At 44.3% G+C, this 21649-nt stretch overlaps 1 protein-coding gene across 1 annotated transcript in view; it reads left to right on the top strand.

The window, feature by feature from the left end:
• Adamts17 (ADAM metallopeptidase with thrombospondin type 1 motif 17) overlaps window positions 1-21649 on the top strand; it is a 300342-nt gene that overhangs the window by 4572 nt on the left and 274121 nt on the right. Inside the window, exon 3 of the mRNA XM_057756616.1 lies at window positions 7941-8106. Coding sequence (XP_057612599.1) covers window positions 7941-8106 — 166 coding nt within the window. The remainder of the gene's footprint in view (window positions 1-7940; window positions 8107-21649) is intronic.

Below are 21649 nucleotides of genomic sequence, written 5' to 3'. Positions count from 1 at the left end.
ATTGCTAAATTGCCCGGTTTTCTAACTCAAAGTCTCTTTGTCAAGTACAGCCACGGAGGATTTAGTTTGGGCAAAACTTTTAGAGTGTGTGACTTCTCGAAAGGGATCCAATAGACCAAACTGCATTATAAGTTGTGATATTGACACGTACGGATGCCGCTGAAGACATGATGCCGCTGGTCATGTAGAGCATAAATACACTGAGAAGTACAGAGCACATTCTTAGGTCTCCGTAGACCTAACTGTGTGGATGCAAGAGGCAGGGATACAGGAAGACGGACCGAAGACTGCTGCGGAGTTTGGGACTGAAGGTGGAAGAATTAAAGAGAGTCTAAATAGAAAGTTCCGAGGCCTCTGGCCTCCTCCTGGGAGGACATTCACACAGTCTCAGAGTGACTTCTTCTGCTTTGTCCTCTCCTCTCTGCCCTCCAAGCTATTTTACTTCTGTTGTCCCTCTCAGGAGCTTCACCCCCACACAGCTTTTCAGAGCTTCCCAGAACCTGTTAGGACGCCAGACTCTGGCTCCTTTCTGAACGTCACCTAGGGGGGCTCAGATTTCTCTTTGAAATTCTACCAAGTGGCATTATTTTATAGGAAGAAAACCTCGAGGTGGTGTGTGTGTGTGTGTGTGTGTGTGTGTGTGTGTGCACGCGCGCGCATGCATGCATGCTGGGATTACATGCCCTCCCCTTTAGCACCTTCTGAGGATCAAATTCAGGTCTTCATGCTTGCAAGATCATCTTCCTCCTAAGCCATCCTCACTAAGCAATATCTCCTAGCCTGACTGCATTCCTGAAGCACGTTCCCCGAGTGCGAGTGCTGAATGGCAGCAATGGCCTGACCTTGGCTCTGTGTGACAGGAAATGTTCCTGCAACCTTTGGATCTGTATCTGTGACAATTACAGTCACTGGTTGGCCTTTCTCAGGGGGCAGAGGTACACTTTCCTGCTCAGGTACGCAAATGCGTGGTCCTGTTTTTGTCATTTAGGTAAAGAAACTGCCTGAGACTGAGACCTTGAGCAAGTCCTAAACTCTTTGAAGCTTTCCTCACCTGAAACCATCCAAACCATCAACAGCATTGGCCTGCTGTTGATGGAATAGAATAAGACAGAATCTGTGAAAAAAGAAAAGATAGAATCCATGAAATCTTTCAGTGAGAGCCTGGCTTATTAAGGCTTAAACCAGGTTTCTCCTCTAGCCCTACAGGTCATTTCCAGTTATAACTCAACCAGTCAGCAGAGTTGGATAGATCACCATTCCATACCTGCCATGTGCAGAATGCTTGGGTAGGCCCCTATCAAGCCTCAGGGATAAATACAACCTAGCCCTGTCTGAGAAAATGACCCCCATGTGCGTGGAAGGAAGACATGCTCCAGCCTTTGGGGAAGCTGAGCCAGGGAAGCAAGAGCAGATTCTGGAAGATGAATCCTGGGACCAGGCAGGGTGGAGCCTCAGTCAAAAGAGGGTTGGAGCTGAAGGGAATGGATGTCATATTCTAGACAGAATTCTAGAAGAGTGATGGCCAAGCTACCAAGGTCAGATCCTCCCAAGATGAGGGACCCGTGAGTTGGTTGCGGTGGTTATTTGTGCTTGGGGTTGGTTATTTAGGGGATGGTGGGAGATGAACTGAATGCACATGTGTGGTACGACATGATGGCACACCCGATGCCAATCCGTGGCTTGTGAATCTTCCCTGAGCTGAGCAGAGACGCCTGCAGGGATGGTTAAACTGACTGCTGAACCCTCCCCACAGGCCATTTGTGGGTGCTGTTGCTGCCGCCGCCATTGGCCTAGGTTTACACTCAGAGGTCGAAGTAACAGAAGACTTTCTAACAGCTGTCTGGGGAGTCCTGGTGAAAGCATGTTGGGGAGGACCAGAGTGGGGGCCCCTTGGGATGACAGCTCCAGGCCTTTGATGGGGAAGATGACCATGGGAAGGATGACAGCCACACAAAGGAGACTTCACGCAGCTGGCAGCTGGCACTCCTTTGCAGCTGTCCGACTGCAGTGAGCAGAAATGGAGAGACCAGCAAGGGGCCTCACATTCTGAAGAACTAATGTTGAGAAGAAGCAGGTGCCTGCATTCAGGAGTTAACCCTTTTTAGATGTGGCAGCAAGACGGAGGGAACAGGTTAGAAAGGCCCTTGTGTCTGCAAGAGCAGTGAGGGGGTTGGGAAGACCCCCATGTCTGTGTGTGCAAGAGGGGGTTAAGAAGGCCCCATGTCTGTGTATGTGGGGAAGAGGTTGGGAAGGCCCCCATGTCTGCATGTTTAAGGAGGGGTTTGGAAAGGCTCTCATGCCTGTGTGTGCAAGGAGGGGGGTTGGGAAGGATCCCATGTCTATGCATACAACGAGGGATTGAAAAGGCCCTCTTGTTTGTATATGCAGGAAGGGGTTGAAAAACTTCCTCACATGCAGGGTGTTGGTTGGGGTGCAGAAGAGGTCTGGGTCTGCCAGAGTCTAAGCTCACTAGAGCATCAGAGGCCGGTGCAGAGGCAGGCTTGACGCCCCAGGAGAGCCGCTCCATAGACACTGCCTTTCCCATACAGGAAGCACACTGGCCGTCCATTGACTCCACCCTCAAACTTCCCGTGCCACCCAGCTCAGTGCAGAGGAGACCCAGGCCCACTCTGGTCAGCCCAGGAGTTGCAGCTTTCTAAAGAAGGGCTGGGGGCTTCCTAGGCACTGACATTCCAGCATGACCTTGGGAGGAGGGTGCTGTCAACTGTCACCTGGGTTCACGCACCACCCCAGGCGCCTGCTCCCTGACTGTCTTTATTGTAACTGTACCTCGTGGTCATGCTGAGCTGCGGCCCTCATCCTGTTAGAAATTGAGAAAAGCCTCTCACACATTTTCCAAGGCAGGGAAGTTTGTCCTGTTTGGGGGAGGTTCTAAGGTAAATAATGCCCTCTCTCGGGAGGGCAGAAGTGGCCCAGAGCGAGGACCCAGAACAAAATGAGTGTTGAAAGTTAACCTTCCAGAGCAGGTTCTACCTGCTACATTTTATTGACCAATAATTCTTTTATGTGGGATTCCTAGTCTAGCCAAATATAAGATTTCTTTATTAAGAGCATTTCACTGGGGGATGTTGTTTAAAGTGAAGTCATGTGCCAGTATGTCTCTTGTTGGCGTGTCCCCGTGTCCCCCCCCCCCCCCCCCCCGCAGAGGCTGTTGGCGGCCTCCTGCGTTGGAGCATTGTGATCCCCGGAACACAGAGGCCTCAGCGAGCATTTCAGTGTGTCGGTCTGCCCACCATGACGGCTGGAGACTTGGAATAGGCCAGAGGAATCCCTACATAGATCTTGGGGTCGCAGTGCAGTGTTACAGCCCACTTATCTTGGATGGCTCAGGTTGTAAATCCAGGTGCTGCTGGACATCAAAGTCAAGGCACCAGGTAGTCTGGACTTCCACGTGCTGTTGAAAGTTACCGTGGTGGTTCCTGTCTGTGACTGTCCACTGGGTTTCCTGATGAGATGCAAAATGAGTATCTGTGCTTGCGTTCTATCTGTCCCTTCTGGAGCAGGGCCTGGATGTCAGGGCTCCTTATGGGATACCATGGATCTTGTAGCTGGGAATGACAATCCCTAGTCAAGGGCACTGTGGGCTATCTAATTTAGTGACGTCTGGGACAGTCCTTTCAAATTCTCTATGAACTGTGATGTGGCAGACTTGAGAAAAATCAGGAAGAATAATTCTGGATCCTGCCTCCATGGAACCGACTGTTAGGTTGGGTAAAATGTCTGATAACATGAGGGCAGACATTGGACTGCTAGGAAGGGGGCTTAGGGAAAAGAATGGAAGACACGGAAGGCTAAGGAGAGCTTGTGCGTGCTTATGGGTAAGACTGTGGGTTGGGGACATAAGTAGCATATCAACTCTTTTGACACAAATTGTCTACATTTATGGGACAACAGAGCAGCTTATCCCTGGGCCTATGCCAATCAGGCAAGTGTTAGAGACACACAAGGAGCCCCCAGATGATGAGACTAAGGCCCAGGGAGGGGGAAGCAGTGGGCCTTTCTATGACTAGCCCACAGGCTGGAAACTTCACGGAGCTGTTTCTCTTATCTACTCGACTGTCAGGTCCCTCGGGGACCAGGAGCTGCCAGGTACGGAACAGCTGATCTCCCCTTTGCTCATCCAGCCACTGCCCTCTAATTACAGTGGAAGGAAAGCTGCATTGGGACCCCCCAAAGAAAAGATGCCCCAAGAAAAGCCTTTCCCCAAATTAAAAACTGAGTATGTGTGTGAAGGCTTTCCCACCAGCGTGACATCTCCGGCTCTAAAACCTTGCAAGCCGCCTGCTGCCTGATTTCCACACACTGCATGGGACGGCGGACAAGTGGCTTTGAAAGCATTGGGGACTGGAGCTGGCTTTGGCCTCCCACAGTCAGAGTGCGCCAGAAGAACCCAGCCTGTCATTAGAATTGACGGCCAATTGCTACGGGAGGAGTGTTCTGTACTTGAGCCTCTTTCTGTGCTGCCCACCACAGCCCCTCTCTACTTCACACTCTCCGCGCTTTTTGAGTGAGAAAACTCAAGTTTTTGCCTGGGGGGCGGAGAAGGGTGTGAGAGAGAGAGAGGTTGACTCTGTCTCCCCTGTGGGCTGTGCAGTGCTACTTGGAGACAGTTTCATTTAGGCAGTAAAATCAGTGAGTTGTTCTTGGCAAAGGTTCTAATGAAATGGGAACGTTGAGATTTTCTAAGAGCTGGAGGTACGGTCTCACACTGCACAATGGGAAGGACTCTGGGTTGTAGGTGATCTGAGGAGTTAATCTGATTTGCTCTCCAAGCACTGCAGAACTTAACTATCTCATTTGGCTTGAGGAAGAGGGTCCCGGGCTTGAGATAAAAAGAAGTTGCAGCGCTGTGCAGAGGACAGTATTTTCAAACTGCCCACCAGACCAGCAGCATCTGGTACTATTGAGGGACTCGTTAGAAGGGCACACTGTTGAACCAACTCCAGATCTCCAGGGGATTCTGCTGCATACAGTTTTGAATCCCTGGTTCAGTATGTTGTAGTTGTTTCCTTGTATGAGATATGCATGCATGCTTTGGGGACCAGAAGTCTACTCTGGGCATTTTTCCTTAGATGCTATACACATGCTTTTTTATGAGCCATGATCTCTCTCTGGCCTGAAACGTACCAAGTAGGTTAGACTGACTGGCTAGCAAGCCTAGGGACCCTTCTGTCTCTGCCTCTTCCCCAGTGTTGGGGTTATAAGCATGTGCCACCATGCCTGACTTTCATGATTGTGTGGCAAGCTCTTTACTAACTGAGGCATCTCCTTATCCCTGCCATGGCTTTAGATGTAGAAGGAAGGAAGATGAATAAGAATGAATGAATATGTGTGTGTGTGTGTGTATATTTATATATAAAGTGATTATGTGTGTGTATATATATAGTGATTATGTGTGTATATATATTTATATATATAATATATATAAAGTGATTATGTGTGTGAGTGTGTATGTATATATATATAAAGTGATTATGTGTGTGTATATATATATAGTATATATATAAAGTGATTATGTGTGTGAGTGTGTGTGTGTGTGCATGTGTGTACACGTGCCTGTGCAAGTGTCGCTAAGGAGGGTCTGCCTCATCTGAATCTGTGCTGGCCAAGGCAGTCGTGATCTGTGTGGCTCAGGAGAAGGGATGCTGCTTCTCAGCATCAGTGTTTAGAGTGGGTCCTTTCAACTCTGGCAGCTTCAGCTCCTTGTGAGAAGTTCATCTTGTTTTACTGACTGTGCATAGGAGGGCACACAGCAGGTATCACAGGCAGGAGACACAAGCTGTTTCAGTACCATTGGCATTATCTCCCAGGACAGTCCTCTCCATAGCCCCACCCCCAATTAATATTTACTCTATTAGAATGATAAATTAAGCTGGAGACTGAGGTAGGTGATTTCTGTGAATTCTAGTCCAGCCAGGGCTACATAGGGAGACCCTGTCTCAAAAGGAGAGAGAAGAAGTGACAAATTAAAAGTTCTACTTTTTAAGTTTTTCATTTGATTTATAAATCTTACTGGACAACATGTGTTTGTACTCACTGTTAAAAGGATTTTGAATTGTATTTAGGCTCATTCACAAATGTGGTTTTTCTCACCGTTAAATATTTAGTACTGTCTTAGAAATTTATCACATTCAGTTTTACGTTCAAGTTCTTTCGGCTATCTGAAATCAAGCCTTTCTCTCGAGTATGAGATTACATAAATCACTCTTCTTAGCCTGGTGGCCTGGTCTTACAGATACAGGAAGACCTGAGCTCTCACTACACACTCCGATACTACTTCTAATATGAACATTATAATCAGAATAAAAAGCCAAATCTGTGATATAGTCTCTCGGCTTCTCTAAAATGTTGCAAGTTTGGGGTGGGAATTTGCGAGTCTCCACTCCCTGTCATTAATGCTACCCATGGAACTGGTTCTTTTTTGTCTTGGTGTTTAGTTCTAAATGTCCTCAAGGAAGGACAAGATACATTTTCCCATTAGGAATATAGTGTTCTGGCCCCACGTTTTGAAGGGTGCCTCCACAGTTGGTCACCACACTACCCCCCATTGCACTTTGGAGATAGGTTCTCACTTATCCCCAGGCTAGCCTCAAACTCTTGATCCTTGTGCCACCCTCTCTCGAGCTGGAATCGTGTGCCACCACAGCTAGTTCAAATGGGCTTTATCGAGATCCGTTTAATATGTATGAGTGTTCTGCTTGCATGTTTGTCTGTGCACCACCTGTGTGCAGTGCCCAAGGAGGCCAGAAGAAGGAGTTAGAGTCCCTAGAACTGGAGTTAGCAGACAGTTGTGAGCCATCATGTAGGTGCTGGGAGATGAACCCAGTCCTTGCAAGAGCAATAAGTGCTCATAACCCTTTTGCTGAGGTGAGGCATCTCTCCAGCACCTCAAAAGGACTTTAAGTGGGTGGTTTTAGGGCTTCAAATGTAGCTTGATTGTAGAGTACTTTTCTAGCATGTCATAGTCCATGGCAGGTACAACCCTGTGTGTGTGTGTGTGTGTGTGTGTGTGTGTGTGTGTGTAGAGAGAGAGAGACAAAGACAGAGAGAGAGGGGGAGAGAGAGAGATCAAATGACAGAGGGCCTGCAAGATGGTTTAGTGGGTAAAGATGTTTGATCCCTGAGACCAACAAAGTAGAAGGAAATAACTGACTACCCAAAGTTATCCCCTAATCTCCTCATGCACGCTATGATGCGCTTCTATGTCTTTGCGTACATGTGTATATGCGTGTGTGCATACACGTACATACACACTACATATAAGCAAATGATAGGAAACTAGTCCACCTTCTCTGAAATATTGGAAAATAAATACAAGGACACATATCTGTATCCCACAGCAGTTTTAACCCCACTGTGCTGGTTTCGTGTGAAGTTGACACAGGTTAGAGCCATTTGGTAAGAGGCCTCTCAATGGAGAAAATGGCCTCATCAGATTGACCTGTAGGCAATTGCACCTGTAAGACATTTTCTTAATTACTGAATGATGTGGAAGGGCCCAGACCATTGTGGGTAGTGCCACCCTGGGCTGGTGGTCCTGAGTTCTATAGAGAACAGTTTGAGCAAACTAGTAAGCATCACCCCCTCCATCGTAATCTCCCCATCAGTTCCTGCCCTGACTTCCCTTGATGATGCCGTGATCTACAAGGTGAAATCAGCCCTTTCCCCCACAAGTTGTTTTTGGTCCTGCCGTTTTTATCCCAGTCACAGAAATCTTAACTAAGACACTTGCCCGTCCAAACCTCCAAATACAACCACTCAGTGGGAGATTTGTAAGTCAGGTGGTGACTCACCGTGGGCCTCTGCGACAAACGGAAGGAAAGCACTAACTTAGACATGGCAAACCAGAGTGCTGTCAATTTACTGCTGGGTCACGAGCATGAGGATGACCAATGTCTTGTTCTCTCCTTTCCGGGAAGGTTGGCCTCATCCAGCTCGAGCAGGAGCAGCTGTTCATCCAGCCCCTCAACAACTCGGGAGGCCCATTCAGTGGAAGGGAGCACCTGATCAGGCGCAAATGGTCCTCTGCCCCCAACCCGTCTACCAAAGTCGAGGAACCCAGGCAGCCCTGCAAAGTCGTGACAGGTGAGTCTAGGCAGTGGAGGGATCGGAATGGCACACACGTAGCTGACACCCTGTGGGCTCACGTGCGCTGAAGTGAGAACGTGCTTTCATTGGACCGTCACATGCCACATGATGGCAGGGATATAGTTCAGAGAAGGACTTTATTAGTCGATGTCCTTACTACTTTAACATCATGGAGTGATGCATTTAGATTGAGATGACTACAATGTCACCAGCTGTTAGAATCTTATAGGACCACAGCTGTATTTATCAACTATTATTAATAGAAATTGTTGTTGGCATATGAGGATATTTTGAAAGCTGCTCTATTGTCCCCAAAGCCACCTTCTTCCTGTGTATATTAGTGTTGACATTTCAGAAGCCCTTTGAGAAGTTTTATATCTGAAAGGAATCCAGGATCTCATTGAAACAGAGCCTTAGTTTTCTGTTTTGTTTTTCCAAGATAGGGTTTCTCAATGTATCCCTGACTGTCCTGGTTTGTAGACCAGGCTGTCCCTGAACTCAGTGATCCATCTGCCTCTGTCTCTCAAGTGAGGGGACTAAAGGTGTGTACCTTAATGACCAGCTTCAGAGCCTTAGTTTTAAGCATTAGGAACAAGTAGAAACCAGAACACCTTATTACCAAGCACCAGGTTAGCAGCATAGCTGTGATACAGCTTTCCCTGGTGAGCCCCTAACTCCAAGCTTACCTGCATTTTCATACGTTGGTCCTCAGCCTCTGATGCTGTAGTGAGAGTTGCCTGGGCAACCTATGAAACCCTGGGCCAGCAACATCTGCAGTTCCTGGAACTTTTCAGTATATATATCATCCAGCGTCATGTCAGACCTGCGGTGTCTACAGTGTCCTAGCCTGGTCTAGTCACTGGGGATTCAGATACATGATCGTGTGTGAAAACCACTGCTTAAAAAGGGCTATTTAGGGAACTGGGGAGATGGCTCAGTTGGTAAAGTACATGAGACACAATCATGAAGACCAATAACCCACATAACGAACAGGGTATTGGAGGTGCATGTCTATAATGGGGGCAGGGACAACTGGATTCCCAGATATGGCTGACCAGTTAGCCTTGCTGAATTGGTGAGTGCCAGGTTCGGCGAGAGAAGGTCTCAGAAAATAAGGGAGTAACAGGAAGTTGCCTGCTGTAGACCTCCAGTCTTCATGCACCGGAATGCACATTGAGAACACACAGATACACCCTTTACCCTAGTGTCATTTACTTAGCCGTGGGTTATCAGGTATTTAAGACTATTTCACGGTGCTGTGCCACTATTAGTCTACTTGGAAATGCTCCCTGGCACAGTTGGATAACCTGTATTGTCCAGGTGGCATTTCTTCCTGGGCTGGGACCCGCTTCTATAGCTCTGGGTTTGTCTTTCTATGCAGATGTGATATGACTGAGTTTGGTGTTCTAGTGACTTTGGAACAGCTCAGCCATTGCCCGAAGCTTGCTGTTGCCCTTCTTATGCTGTCTGCCTGTGGTAAAGCTGGTTAGCAGTGACCATGATGAGTAAGTCAAAGGAAAACGAATGCTGCCCCAATTACAGAGTTTTTCTTAATTGCTGTCCACTCCCTTAACAAAAATGGAGAACACAGACCTCAGCATAAAATAAACAGTCACTAAAATACCCTTAATGGTATTCAGGGCCTTTTGACTCATGGGTATGAACTTTGTAGGTTGGTTTCATCAGATCATTTTTTCCCCATTGCCTGCTTTATAGTGAGCAGCTGTTTGTGTGCTGTCTGCAGCTGATCTGCATGTACAGGTTCAGAGGCTGTGGCTTTACTATGTTCCTTCTCAGACCTGTCGACATGTTGGCTTCAGCTGGCGAGCTTGGCCAGCTACTCATGTCTATCTGATATAGCTTGTCTGGAGCATAACCTGGACATCTCACCATGACAATCCCAGGTGGTTGTAGGAGGAGGAAGGCTGCTTGTTTGTTTCCCGACTGCTCAGCCACGAAATAATCACACAGAAACTATATTATTTAAATCACTGCTTGGCCCATTAGCTCTCACTTCTTATTGGCTAACTCTTACATCTTAATTTAACCCATTTCTATTAATCTGTGTATCATGACATGTCTGTGACTTACAGGGTAAAGTTTCATCCAGCCAGTGGGGCTCTATGGCTTCTTCCTGACTCCACCTTCTTTCTCCCAGCATTCAGCTTAGTTTTCCCTGCCTAACTAAGTCCTGCCTTGCTATAGGTCCAAAGCAGTTTCTTTATTCATTAATAGTAATCACAGCACACAGAGAGGAATCCCACATCAGGTGGTACTAACATTTGCCTGGTGGTGAACACCACCCATTGGCAGAGGTGTTCAACTCTTTGATGTTGGGATATGTGGTTGTTAATCTGTAAGTGTATTGAGGATATCCATCGTTATCCGGGGAAGCATGTGGCGTGCAGGTTAGACACTCCTCCAGGGAATACTCAGCAGGAGGGAAGCATCTGTGAGTCATTGAGAGGGAATTTTCTCAGATAAGAATCCTCACATAGAGCCACACAGTACGTGCAGGGCAGATGGGTTTTTTCTCCTCACTCAAGCCAGCACCCCATCAGCTGCCAGTCTGTGACCCGCAGCCTGACATGTCTGCCAGTGAGCTAATGGGATGTTTATCTGATGACCTGCTTCCATCCTCTTTGAGGGAGTGACAACTAGAATTGCTGAGCAAATAGCAAATGGTGCTTTTGTTTGCATTTTTGTGCTGGCAGCTGGTTTTGGAACACGCTTTGGCCTGCTTAGCCATTAATGGAAGAAATAAAATGAGTGGTCAGGGTGGGGTGGATGTGGTAGGAACTATGAGCAGCTATGCAGGCTGCAGAGAAATCTCTGAATTTGCCTCAAAAACAAGTTTTCCTCTCTTTCTCCCAAATCTTATAGCAGCTTCCTCCAAGTGGCGGGAGCAAGGGTGTGTAGCTCAGATAGAATACACGCCTCTGGAGATAGGGCGTGACACTGAAGACAGACATGTACCTTGATTTGGTCTTTTTGTTTTGCATGACATCCTCAGTCCATGCTTCTACCATGTTGAGAAAGATGTTGGGACTTTTACTGGACTTACCTATTAAGACTTTTCTCATTTGGATTAACTTTCTAACCCTGGGCTGTAGGACTCTGGGACACACTAACAAAGTGCATTCTTGAAGTTTTCTATAAAGGGTTATCAGATTAATCCCAGGGTAGCTGAATAAAGTGACTATACGTTAACTGAGCCGTGTTATTGACCCTTTGTTATTTGGTCCCTAGACTTGACCCCAGAGTGGCTCCTTCAGGTGAGGAGGAATCTAACAGGTCTTCCCTGAGTCTCTGAACCTATCTGAAAGAGGAACTTCAGTAACTGTCTAGTAGATTGTGTCTGAATAGCCCAGCACAGTCAAGGCCCCCAGGGGGAGGAAGAACCAGAGATGCTACTGAGCTTCCATTTCTGGGAAACTTCGTGGGCTCCTGGTGAAGGGACAAGCTCATCCTTTTCCCTCCCAGGAATATCTTTTTTAAACTCCATAATCTGATCCACAAAATAAAACTCTAGTTTGCAACAGGGCAAGGAAATATGGGGTCTACAGACTTCTTTGTTTTGGGTACAATCATGAAGGCCCCCTTTCTTTCTTTCTTTCTTTCTTTCTTTCTTTCTTTCTTTCTTTCTTTCTTTTTTTTACAGCTAAAATGGCACTTCAGATATGTTGAAATGCTTCTTGAATATTAAGTGGTCATTTTGACCTCAAAACTCTGTCTTTTTTATGTTTGTTTTAATTTCTCCATGGTCAATCTAGAATCTTCCACAGCTGTCTTCAAGGCATCAAGTACCAATTTGACTTCTTTACTGTGGTTGGTGTCACATGCATATGGTAGCAGTAAAAGAGAAGATAAGTTTGCAAAGAGTCACTTTAAAAACAGGAATTCATCACGGTTTTGAGTGATGATGAGCTCATTAGAATATAAGTCTGCCCCAGATCACTGAGGTATGTTTACAAAATTCCGTTATAACTGCTTTGCATAATTATTAGTTGTTTTCTAGTGTCTTCTGGTGCATATATAGTACTATCAAGTCATCTTTGATGAATGTCTAAAAGGTACCGTGGCTTTTTAGAAATTGTATATGCTAATTGATATAAAATTTGCATGTCTAATCATGTATATGTATATGTTATATACATAGCTGGCCAGGACTTGGGCTTCATCTCAACTAAGATTCATTAGTAGAAACGAAAGCAGTCACTGGCCTCACAGGGTTGATGGGGGAAGCAGGAGGTTGGACTTCAGGTTAGGTGTGACCTATCTTATTTTTATTTATTCATTTATTTATTTTTGGTTTTTCGAGACAGGGTTTCTCTGTAGCTTTGGAGCCTGTCCTGGAACTAGCTCTTGTAGACCAGGCTGGTCTCGAACTCAGAGATCCACCTGTCTCTGCCTCCCGAGTGCTGGGATTAAAGGCGTGCGCCACCACCGCCCAGCCCTATCTATCTTATTTTTATATAATCTCTTAGTCCCCAGCTTTCACCTCTCAACTGACAGAGGCAGCTCCACGAGGGAAAGGTCTACTGAACTGGGATATGAGGTTGGCTGGTTTGGGTGACTGTCAGGTTACTGCTTTCTAATGTGCGGAGTCAGGATCATATCTGCTTCCGGAAGCGTGCAGTTCCCAGTCCCCTGGTGACTCTGTGGCACGTTCCTTCTGCTCCCCCTGCCCTGGCTTCCTGCAGGCTACCAGGCTCTAGGCTTAAATGTGGTGCTATGTAGGCTTACGCATGCTCACCTGGGGCTGACCCCACGGTTGATGATGTGGTAGCTTCCTTGGTTCCCAGCCTGGGGGTGTCAAACTTCCTCGTCACAGGAGTCTCATGTCAGATATCTTGCATATCAGATATTTATATTATAATACATAGCAGTAGTAAAATTACAGTTCGGAAGTATCTCGATGAAATAATTTTATGGTTGGGGGTCACCACACCATGGGGAACTGTATTAAAGGGTCGCAACCATTAGGAAGGTTGAGAATCACTGCTCTAGACTTTGAGATGTTAGCTCATTGGTTAGAGCTTAATAATTAATAATAATAATAACAACAAATGATAATAGACAATAATATATTATTTTTTATGATTGTGCCCAGTGTTTATTGTTGGGAACAGTGGCCTTTTATGTTTTGTATTTTATCTGCGATAAGAAACTTGAAGAAACGGGTGGATGCAGGGAAGGTAGCTCCACAGAAAAGCTTTGCCATGCCAGCATGAGGGCTGGAGGCCAGGTCCCCAGTACCCGTATGAATGCCAGATAGGCATAGTGGCATGTGAGACTAGCTGTATTGGTGATCTTGGGGTTCGAGTGAGAAACCCTGCCTCACTATATGTGGTGGAGAGTGATTGAGGAAGAAACCATATGTCAACTCCCGGCTTCCACACTCACATGCATACACATGCATATACACCTCTCCACCTATATCAACATACATGCAAATATGCATATATTCCATATACAAATGACAAAAATGGAATCAAACTGTTACTTTGAGTTTCTCCAACTCAATACTTTAATACCTATTTATATATAATTTATAGAATGTTTTTCTATGAACACTAAGAGGAGATGCTAATATTAAATAATTATTATGCCACAAGAAACACACGGAAGGCTTGTGTTAGAGTTTCAATTCCAGTCCCCTTTAGTAAGACTTATTGCTGTACATCTGCCTCAGTCTGCTGGGGCTTCCGTAACAAAATGCCAGTCCTTGAGTGGGGCTCAAACCTCTTCACACTTGTGGGGGCTGGAAGTCCGAGGCTAGTGGTTGGCCAGGTTGGTCTTTCTGAGTCTGCGAGAGGTCCTCTCTCCCAGGCCTTCTCCTCGCTTCACAGATGCCCGTCTTCCCTCTGTGTGTCTTCTCCGGGACCCACTTTGATGACTTCATATTTTAGTTACTTTCAGAAAAATGTCATCTACTAATGCAGCTACTTTCTGGGGACCTGAGGAGTTGGGGACAGGAAACAATTCGGGCCCTCCAGCCTCTGTCTTCTCATCTAGAACATGGAACTTACCACGGCATGTAGCTTAACCATTCTATACAGAAATGATGAGAGCTGTCTTGCCTTCTCCCAGTCGTTGTTGGCCAACAGTGCAAGTGAGGATGGCTCTACCCCTGTCACTACTGAGAGATGTGACTAAGGGCACTCTCACGATGCCTGGCCGAGAAAGAAGACATGTAAGTATACATACCATGGTTGGCTCGCTTCCTCCATGTTTCCTTTGGAAACAGTAGAGGAGCTTGGAGGTCTCAGGCAAGATTGGAACGGCAACCTTACTTTCCCTCATCTACAGCTGTACAAGGTCTTCTTGGGAAGGCTGAATCAGTGTGTACTGTTTACTACTTAGCCGCTGTAAACAATTGGCTATTATTACGTCTACCATGGTTAAATTATCCATATGCTCATTCTTCATTGAGACACCATCACTCCAGTGTCCTAGTCCTAGATTCAGTAGACAGGAAGGGCCCACACAGAGCATTTGAGCTGGGATCCAGAGGTTCTCATGGCCCTCCTTGGCCCTGTCATCCACCTCATAAGTAAATCCACAAAACAAAACAAATAAAATCCAAGGTTTTGGTTGTCAAGATTGGAAAGTTCCTTTGCAGATCTCAAACTTACTGTTTTCCTCTCCGTAGCCTTGGGCAGGGTGGGAGGAAACTAACAAAATAAAGAGTAATATTTTTAGTAACATTTTTAGTAACAGAGTATCAGGCAGAGACACCACACAGCAGAAACATAGAAAGACCCTCTCCCCATGCCCTGATTTAAGCCACGTTAACAGCTGGCTGTAGTTGTTTCAGAGAGAAATGAGCGTTCCTGCCCTCATACTTTCCTCTGAAGCATTCTCTAGAAATTACCATGCTGATGCTGGTGTGATTGCTTCATAACCTGCTCTCTGAATAGAGGGGTAAGCTGCCTGTTGTGGCTTTCCTATTTTAGAGTCTGCATAAATGGTTTCCTACTGTTCGGCTTACACTTACCATTTGCAGGGATGGTTTCCAGCCTTATCTATGCTGAAGAATGCAAATCAAGTCCATTCATGTCACTGTAGAAGTTTGCCTACCAGACTCTTCAGGGAGTTAGCTTTTTCTTCCCAACTGCTTTTTGTTTTCTACTTCTTTAATTTATAAATTATACTTATATATATTATTTGATTTTCTATTTGTTGTCAATTTATTCTATATTCAAATGAAGTCTCAGTGTTTTACCCCAGCTAATATGTCATTCCTGGGCTCAAATGATCCTCCTGTCTCAGTTTCCAGAGTAGTTGGCACCATAGGCACATACATCATGCCTAGCTCTATCTATTTTTATTTATTTATTGTTTGTTTGGTGGGTTGGTTGGTTTTCCGAGACAGGGTTTCTCTGTGTAACAGTCCTAGCTGTCCTGAAACTTGCTTTGTAGACCAAGCTGGCCTCGAACTCACTGAGATCCGCCTGCCTCTGCCTTCTGAGTGCTGGGATTAAAGGTGTGCACCACCACTGTCCCCCTTTATACTTATTTGATTTGTTTATATTATTAAAGATTTATGCATGAATGTACGTGACTATGTTAGTATACATACATGAATATGTATGGCTGTGTGCAAGTATGTGTGTGTTTGTGTGTAGAGGCCATAGGAACGCGTAAGGTGCCTTTCCCTTTCACTTTCCACCTATTCTTTAGAGGCAGGGTCTCTTTCTCTGAGTCTAGAGCTTGCAAGCCCTGGACAGACTGGAAGCCAGCAAGCCCTGTGTCTCCCTCACCCCTGGACTTGGGGTTGTTGGAGTGTGCAGGATGTTTGACATGTCATGTGGGTGCAGCATCCCAACTTTGGTGTTTATAATTGTTCTCACTACTGAGCCATCTTTCTCTCCCTCCCTCCCTCCCTCCCTCCCTCCCTCCCTCCCTCCCTCCCTCCCTCCCTCCCTCCATTCTTTTTTATTGTTTTTGCACAGCTATATATTTTTCTCTACTCCCCTCCTTTCCTCTCCCCTCACCTTCTACCTTCTCCCATGGTCCCCATGATCTCAATTTACTCGGGAGATCTTTTCTTTTCTACTTCACATGTAAATTAGATCCACATATGTCTCTCTTAGGGTCCTCATTGTTGTCTAGCTTCTCTGGGATTAGATTGGTAGTCTGGTTTTTCCTAGCTTTATGTTTAAAAACCTCTCATGAGTGAGTACATAATGATATTTGTCTTTCTGGGTCTGGGTTGCTCACTCAATATGTTTTCTAGATCCATCCATTTGCCTGCAAATTTCAAGATGTCATTATTTTTTCTGCTGGATAGTACTCCATTGTGTAAATGTACCACATTTTCCTTATCCATTCTTTGGTTGAGGGAAACTTAGGTTGTTTCCAGGTTCTGGCTATGGCAAGCAATGCTGCTATGAACATAGTTGAGCACATGCCCTTGTGGTACAAATTGAGCATCATTTGAGTATATACCCAAAAGTGGTATTGCTGGGTCTTGAGGAAGGTTGTTTTCTAATTTTCTGAGAAATCGCCATATTGATATCCAAAGGGTCTGTACCAGTTTGCACTCCCACCAGCAATGGAGAAGTGTTCCCTTTACCCCACATCCTCTCCAACACAAGTAGTCATCAATGTTTTTGATCTTGGCCATTCTTACAGGTGTAAGATGGACTCTCAGAGTTGTTTTGATTTGCATTTCTCTGATGACTAAGGATGTTGAGCATTTTCTTAAGTGTCTTTCATTCATTTTAGGTTCCTCTGTTGAGAGTTCTCTGTTTAGGTCTGTACACCACTTTTTTTTTATTTATTTATTTATTTATTTTTTGGATTATGTGTTCTTTTGATGACCAATTTCTTGAGTTTTTTAGAGATCAGCCCTCTATCTGTTATGGGGTTAGTGAAGATCTTTTCCCATTCTGTAGGCTGTCGTTTTGCCTTGTTGACTGTGTCCTTTGCTTTACAGAAGCTTTTCAGTTTCCGGGGGTTTCATTTATTGTTTGTTTCTCTCAGTGTCTGTGCTACTGGGGTGATATTTAGGAAGTGCTCTCCTGTGCCAATGTATTCAAGTATACTTCCCTCTTTCTTCTATGAGGTTCAGTGTGGTTGGCTTTATGTTGAGGTCTATGATCCATTTGGACTTGAGTTTTGTGCGTGGTGATAGATATGGATCTATTTTCATTCTTCTACAGGTTGATATCCAGTTATGTCAGCACCATTTGTTGAATATGCTTTCTTTTTTCCATTAAATTTATTGCTTCTTTGTCAAAAATCAGGTGGTCTTTGATTCGGTTCCATTGGTCCTCCTGTCTGTTTTTGTGCCAATACCAGGCTGTTTTCAGTACTGTAGCTCTGTAATAGAGTTTGAAGTCAGGGATTGTGATGCCTCCAGAAGTTCCTTTATTGAACAGGATTGTTTTGGCTATCCTGGGTTGTTTTTTGTTTGTTTGTTTGTTTTTTCTTTTCCATATGAAGTTGAGTACCATTCTTTCAAGGTCTGTGAAGAATTTTTCTGGGATTTTGATGAGTATTGCATCAAATCTGTAGATTGCTTTTGGTAAGATTGCCATTTTTACTATATTAATTCTTCCTACCCAAGAGCATGTGAGGTCTTTCCACTTTCTGGTGTCTTCTTCAATTTCTTTCTTCAAAGATTTAAAGTTCTTGTCATATAGGTCTTCCACTTGTTTGGTTAAAGTTACTCCAAGATATTTTATGCTACTTGTAGCTATTGTGAAGGGTGATGCTTCTCTGATTTCTTTCTCAGCCCCTTTATCATCTGTGTAAAAGAGGGCTGCTGATTTTTTTGAGTTAATCTTGTATGCTGCTACATTACTGAAGGTGTTTATGAATTTTTGGGGTCCCTTATATAAACTATCATATCATCAGCAAATAGTGGGAGGTTGACTTCATCTTTTCCATTCTTTAGCCCATTGATTTTCTTTTGTTGTCTTATTGCTCTAGCTAGGACCTTAAGAACTGTATTGAATAGATATGAAGAGAGTGGACAACCTTGTCTTGTTCCTGATTTCAGTGGGATCTCTGTGAGTTTCTCTCCATTTAGTCTGATTGGCTGTTGGCTTGCTGTCTATTGCCTTTATTATGTTTAGTTATGTTCCTTGTGTCCCTGCTCTCTCCAAGACCTTTATCATGAAGACCTTTGTGTTTTTTCAAAGGCTTTTTTTTTTTTTTGGCATCTAATGAGATGATCATGTGTTTTTTTTTTTTTTCAGTTTGTTCATATGGTGAATTTCATTGACAGATTTTCGCATGTTGAACCATCCCATACATCTCTGGGATGAAGCCAACTTGATTATGTTGAATGATTTTTCTGATGTATTCTTGGATCTGATTTGCCACTATTTTATTGAGTATTTTTGTATCAATGTTCATGTGTGAGATTGGCCTGTAATTCCTTTCCTTAGTAATGTCTTAGTGTGCTTTGGGTATCAGGGTAATTGTAGCTTCATAAAAAGAGTTTGGCAGCCAGGCAATGGTGGAGCACACCATTAATCTCAGCACTCGGGAGGCAGAGGCAGGCAGATCTCTGTGAGTTCGAGACCAGCCTGGTCTACAGAGCTAGTTCCAGGACAGGCTCCAAAGCCACAGAGAAACCCTGTCTCGAAAAACCAAAAAAAGAAAAAAAAAAGAGTTTGGCAATGTTCCTTCTGTTTCTATTGTGTGGAACAATTTAAGGAGTATTGGTATTCTCTGAAAATCTTGTAGAATTCTGAACTGAAACCATCTGGTCCTGGCTGTTTTTTTTTTTTGTTGTTGTTGAGAGAGATTTTTTTGATGACTGTTTCTATTTCTTCATCAGATATAGGTTTGTTTAATTTGTTTATCTGGTCTTGATTTAATTTTGTTAAGTGATATTTATCCAGAAAATTTTCTATTTTGTTTGTTTTCTTTCTTTTTTTTTTCTTTTTTTTTTTTTTTTTTTTTTGATAGGGTTTCTCTGTAGCTTTGGAGCCTGTCCTGGAACTAGCTTTTGTAGACCAGACTGGCCTCAAAGTCACAGAGATCCACCTGTCTCTGCCTCCTGACTGCTGGGATTAAAAGCATGTGCTATCATCAGATGGCTTAAGTTTTCCAATTTTGTGGAGTACAAGTTTTCAAAGTATGAGCTAATGATTCTCTGGATTTCCTCCATGTCTGTTATGTCCCCTTTTTGTTTCTGATTTTGTTAATTTGGATATTCTCTCTCTATCTTTTGGTTAGTTTAGATAAAGGTTTGTCTATTTTGTTGATTTTTCTGGAAGAACCAACTTTTTGTCTCATTGATTCTTTATATTGTTTCCTTTGTTTCTATTTTGTTGATTTCAGCTCTCAATTTGATTATTTCCTGCCATCTAGTCCTTTTGAGTGAGCTTCTTCTTCTTCTTCTTCTTCTTCTTCTTCTTCTTCTTCTTCTTCTTCTTCTTCTTCCTCTTCCTCTTCCTCTTCCTCTTCCTCTTCTCCTCCTCCTCCTCTTACTACTCCTCTTTCTTTTTAAAAATATTTTTATAATCCTGTTGCTTTCTCTCTCCTTTCTTGAGTAGAATACCTACTCACTAAATTTTTATATTTTTAAATCTCTTTGTTTTCCCTCCTGGGATATGTCTTATTATACAGCCTAGGCCAACCTGGAACTTTCTCTGTATCCCTGGCTGGCTTTGAATTTATGATCCCTGCCTCTATCTCTTTCCTGGATGCTAGGATTCATACGTGAGTCATTTTAATTCACATATTCAGGACTATGCCTTTCCGGTTCAACACATTTTTGGTTGAAGACAGCTTTTGATGTGCACTGTTTTTAGTGTTCAGGGATAAATGTTCCCCAGTTTCTGTAGGGTTTGTTTCTTTTTTATTTATTTACTCCTTAGAGAAACAGTGCAATATAGTGGTTGTGCATTTAGGATGGATCTTTTGAGCTTGAACTACTGGCATCATCACACAGTAGCTCAAATGACCAGAGGGCATTTTTATAACCCTTCCAGTTTATGACCCATACAGTCTTGGCCACTTTTGAAGATGATTTATAATTCTGCACATAGTGACTGGAGAGTATGCTCGTGTGATCATTTCATTGGGTTATTTTTCATAGTCCCAATGTCTCTGCTGAGGTTTTAAAAATCTTTTCACCCGTCATGAGCATATTTTCCTTCCAATCCTTGAGCATGGTGATAATTGTTACTTTAATGTTCCTATGAGCTACTTTAACATCTGGGACATTTGGTTTTGTCTCCTTTGTCTTTTCTCTTGAAAGTAGGTCACATGCTCCTGATTCTTGGCATGTCAACTGATTTTGGATTGTGCTCTGGATGTTGTAAACACGGTATTGTGGAGACATCGAGTTCTGTTCCTCTGGAGAATGTCTTACTAGAAACAGTTTTACTAGAGTCAAATTACAACATTTGTATCTTGGGTGGCAGCTCAAACCTCGGTTAGTTCTTTAAACAATTTTTAAAAATTTATTCTTTGTAATTGTGACACATGTATACAATAAAATATGTTCATACCCACCCCACTTCCCTCTCCTGACTCCCCCTGTTTCTCCCCAGCACATGCTCGCTCCCCAACTTCATGTCCCCCCTTCTTTGTTTTTAAAATAACCAACTGTCAAGAGAATTTTCTCTAGTAAAAGGGGTGTCTAGGTGATGTCTACCCCAACCCTGGCCTTATAAAGTCTCAATTTTGAACCAAAGTTTGATTTCATTTCACTTCATCCTTGGGAATCAATGTGTTTATCAGGGTTACTTACAGAGCTGGGGCGGGGGTTGTAAGCAGAAGAGTGGGCTACTGGAAGCTCTTCAACCAGTATGATAATGGCCTTCCTATAGCTTCATAGATGGAGCCCCCTGCCTAGTCCTTCCCAGCCTCCTGCAGGCCACATGCAATTAGAGCAGAATCACATATATCTGGCTGGGAGAAGTGTCTGGATACTTCAGGGAGGTACCAGTGACCCTCCCTGCCCCTTTCTATGACAGAAAGTCAGCAGTGAAAAGCCTGGTTGTGATGATCGCTTGCCAGCAGGCACAGCTGAATTCATGAGGATGATGACAGTTTGGCTCAAACCACAGTCCTTCTTAAACACCACTTAAAATGTATTTTATGTGCATGGGTGTTTTGCTTACATGTGTGTCTGTGCACCACATACATGCCTGGTGCCTGTAAGGGCCAGCAGAGAGTATCAGATCTCTTGAAATCGGAGTTACAGACAGTCGTTGGAGTTATGGACCCTGCCGTGTGGGTGCTAGGAATTAAACTAAGGTCCCCTGGGAGAGCAGCCAGTGCTTTTAATTGCCAAGCCATCTCTCCATTTGTCCTGTGCAGCACCAACTAAGTCCAATAAGTACTGCCCATGTGGACATGGGTGTGGGGCTATCCAATGAAGCATGGATAATCCACCAGTTGCCACAGTCCTGCCGCTACCAAAGAAGAACGAGTCTCCCTTTGCCAGTAGTCATCTGCTCCCAACAGTAGTGCCTCAGTAAGGGGCGGGGCCTCATGACTTTCTCCCCAGCCTGTGTTACAAGTTTGGCCAGCTTGATCTGGTATAGATAACCACAGGCCCTTTGAG

This window comes from Chionomys nivalis, chromosome 23 (genome assembly GCF_950005125.1).
Source record: "Chionomys nivalis chromosome 23, mChiNiv1.1, whole genome shotgun sequence".
NCBI classification, from domain to species: Eukaryota; Metazoa; Chordata; class Mammalia; order Rodentia; family Cricetidae; genus Chionomys; species Chionomys nivalis.
This window is presented reverse-complemented; position numbering and strand designations above follow the sequence as displayed.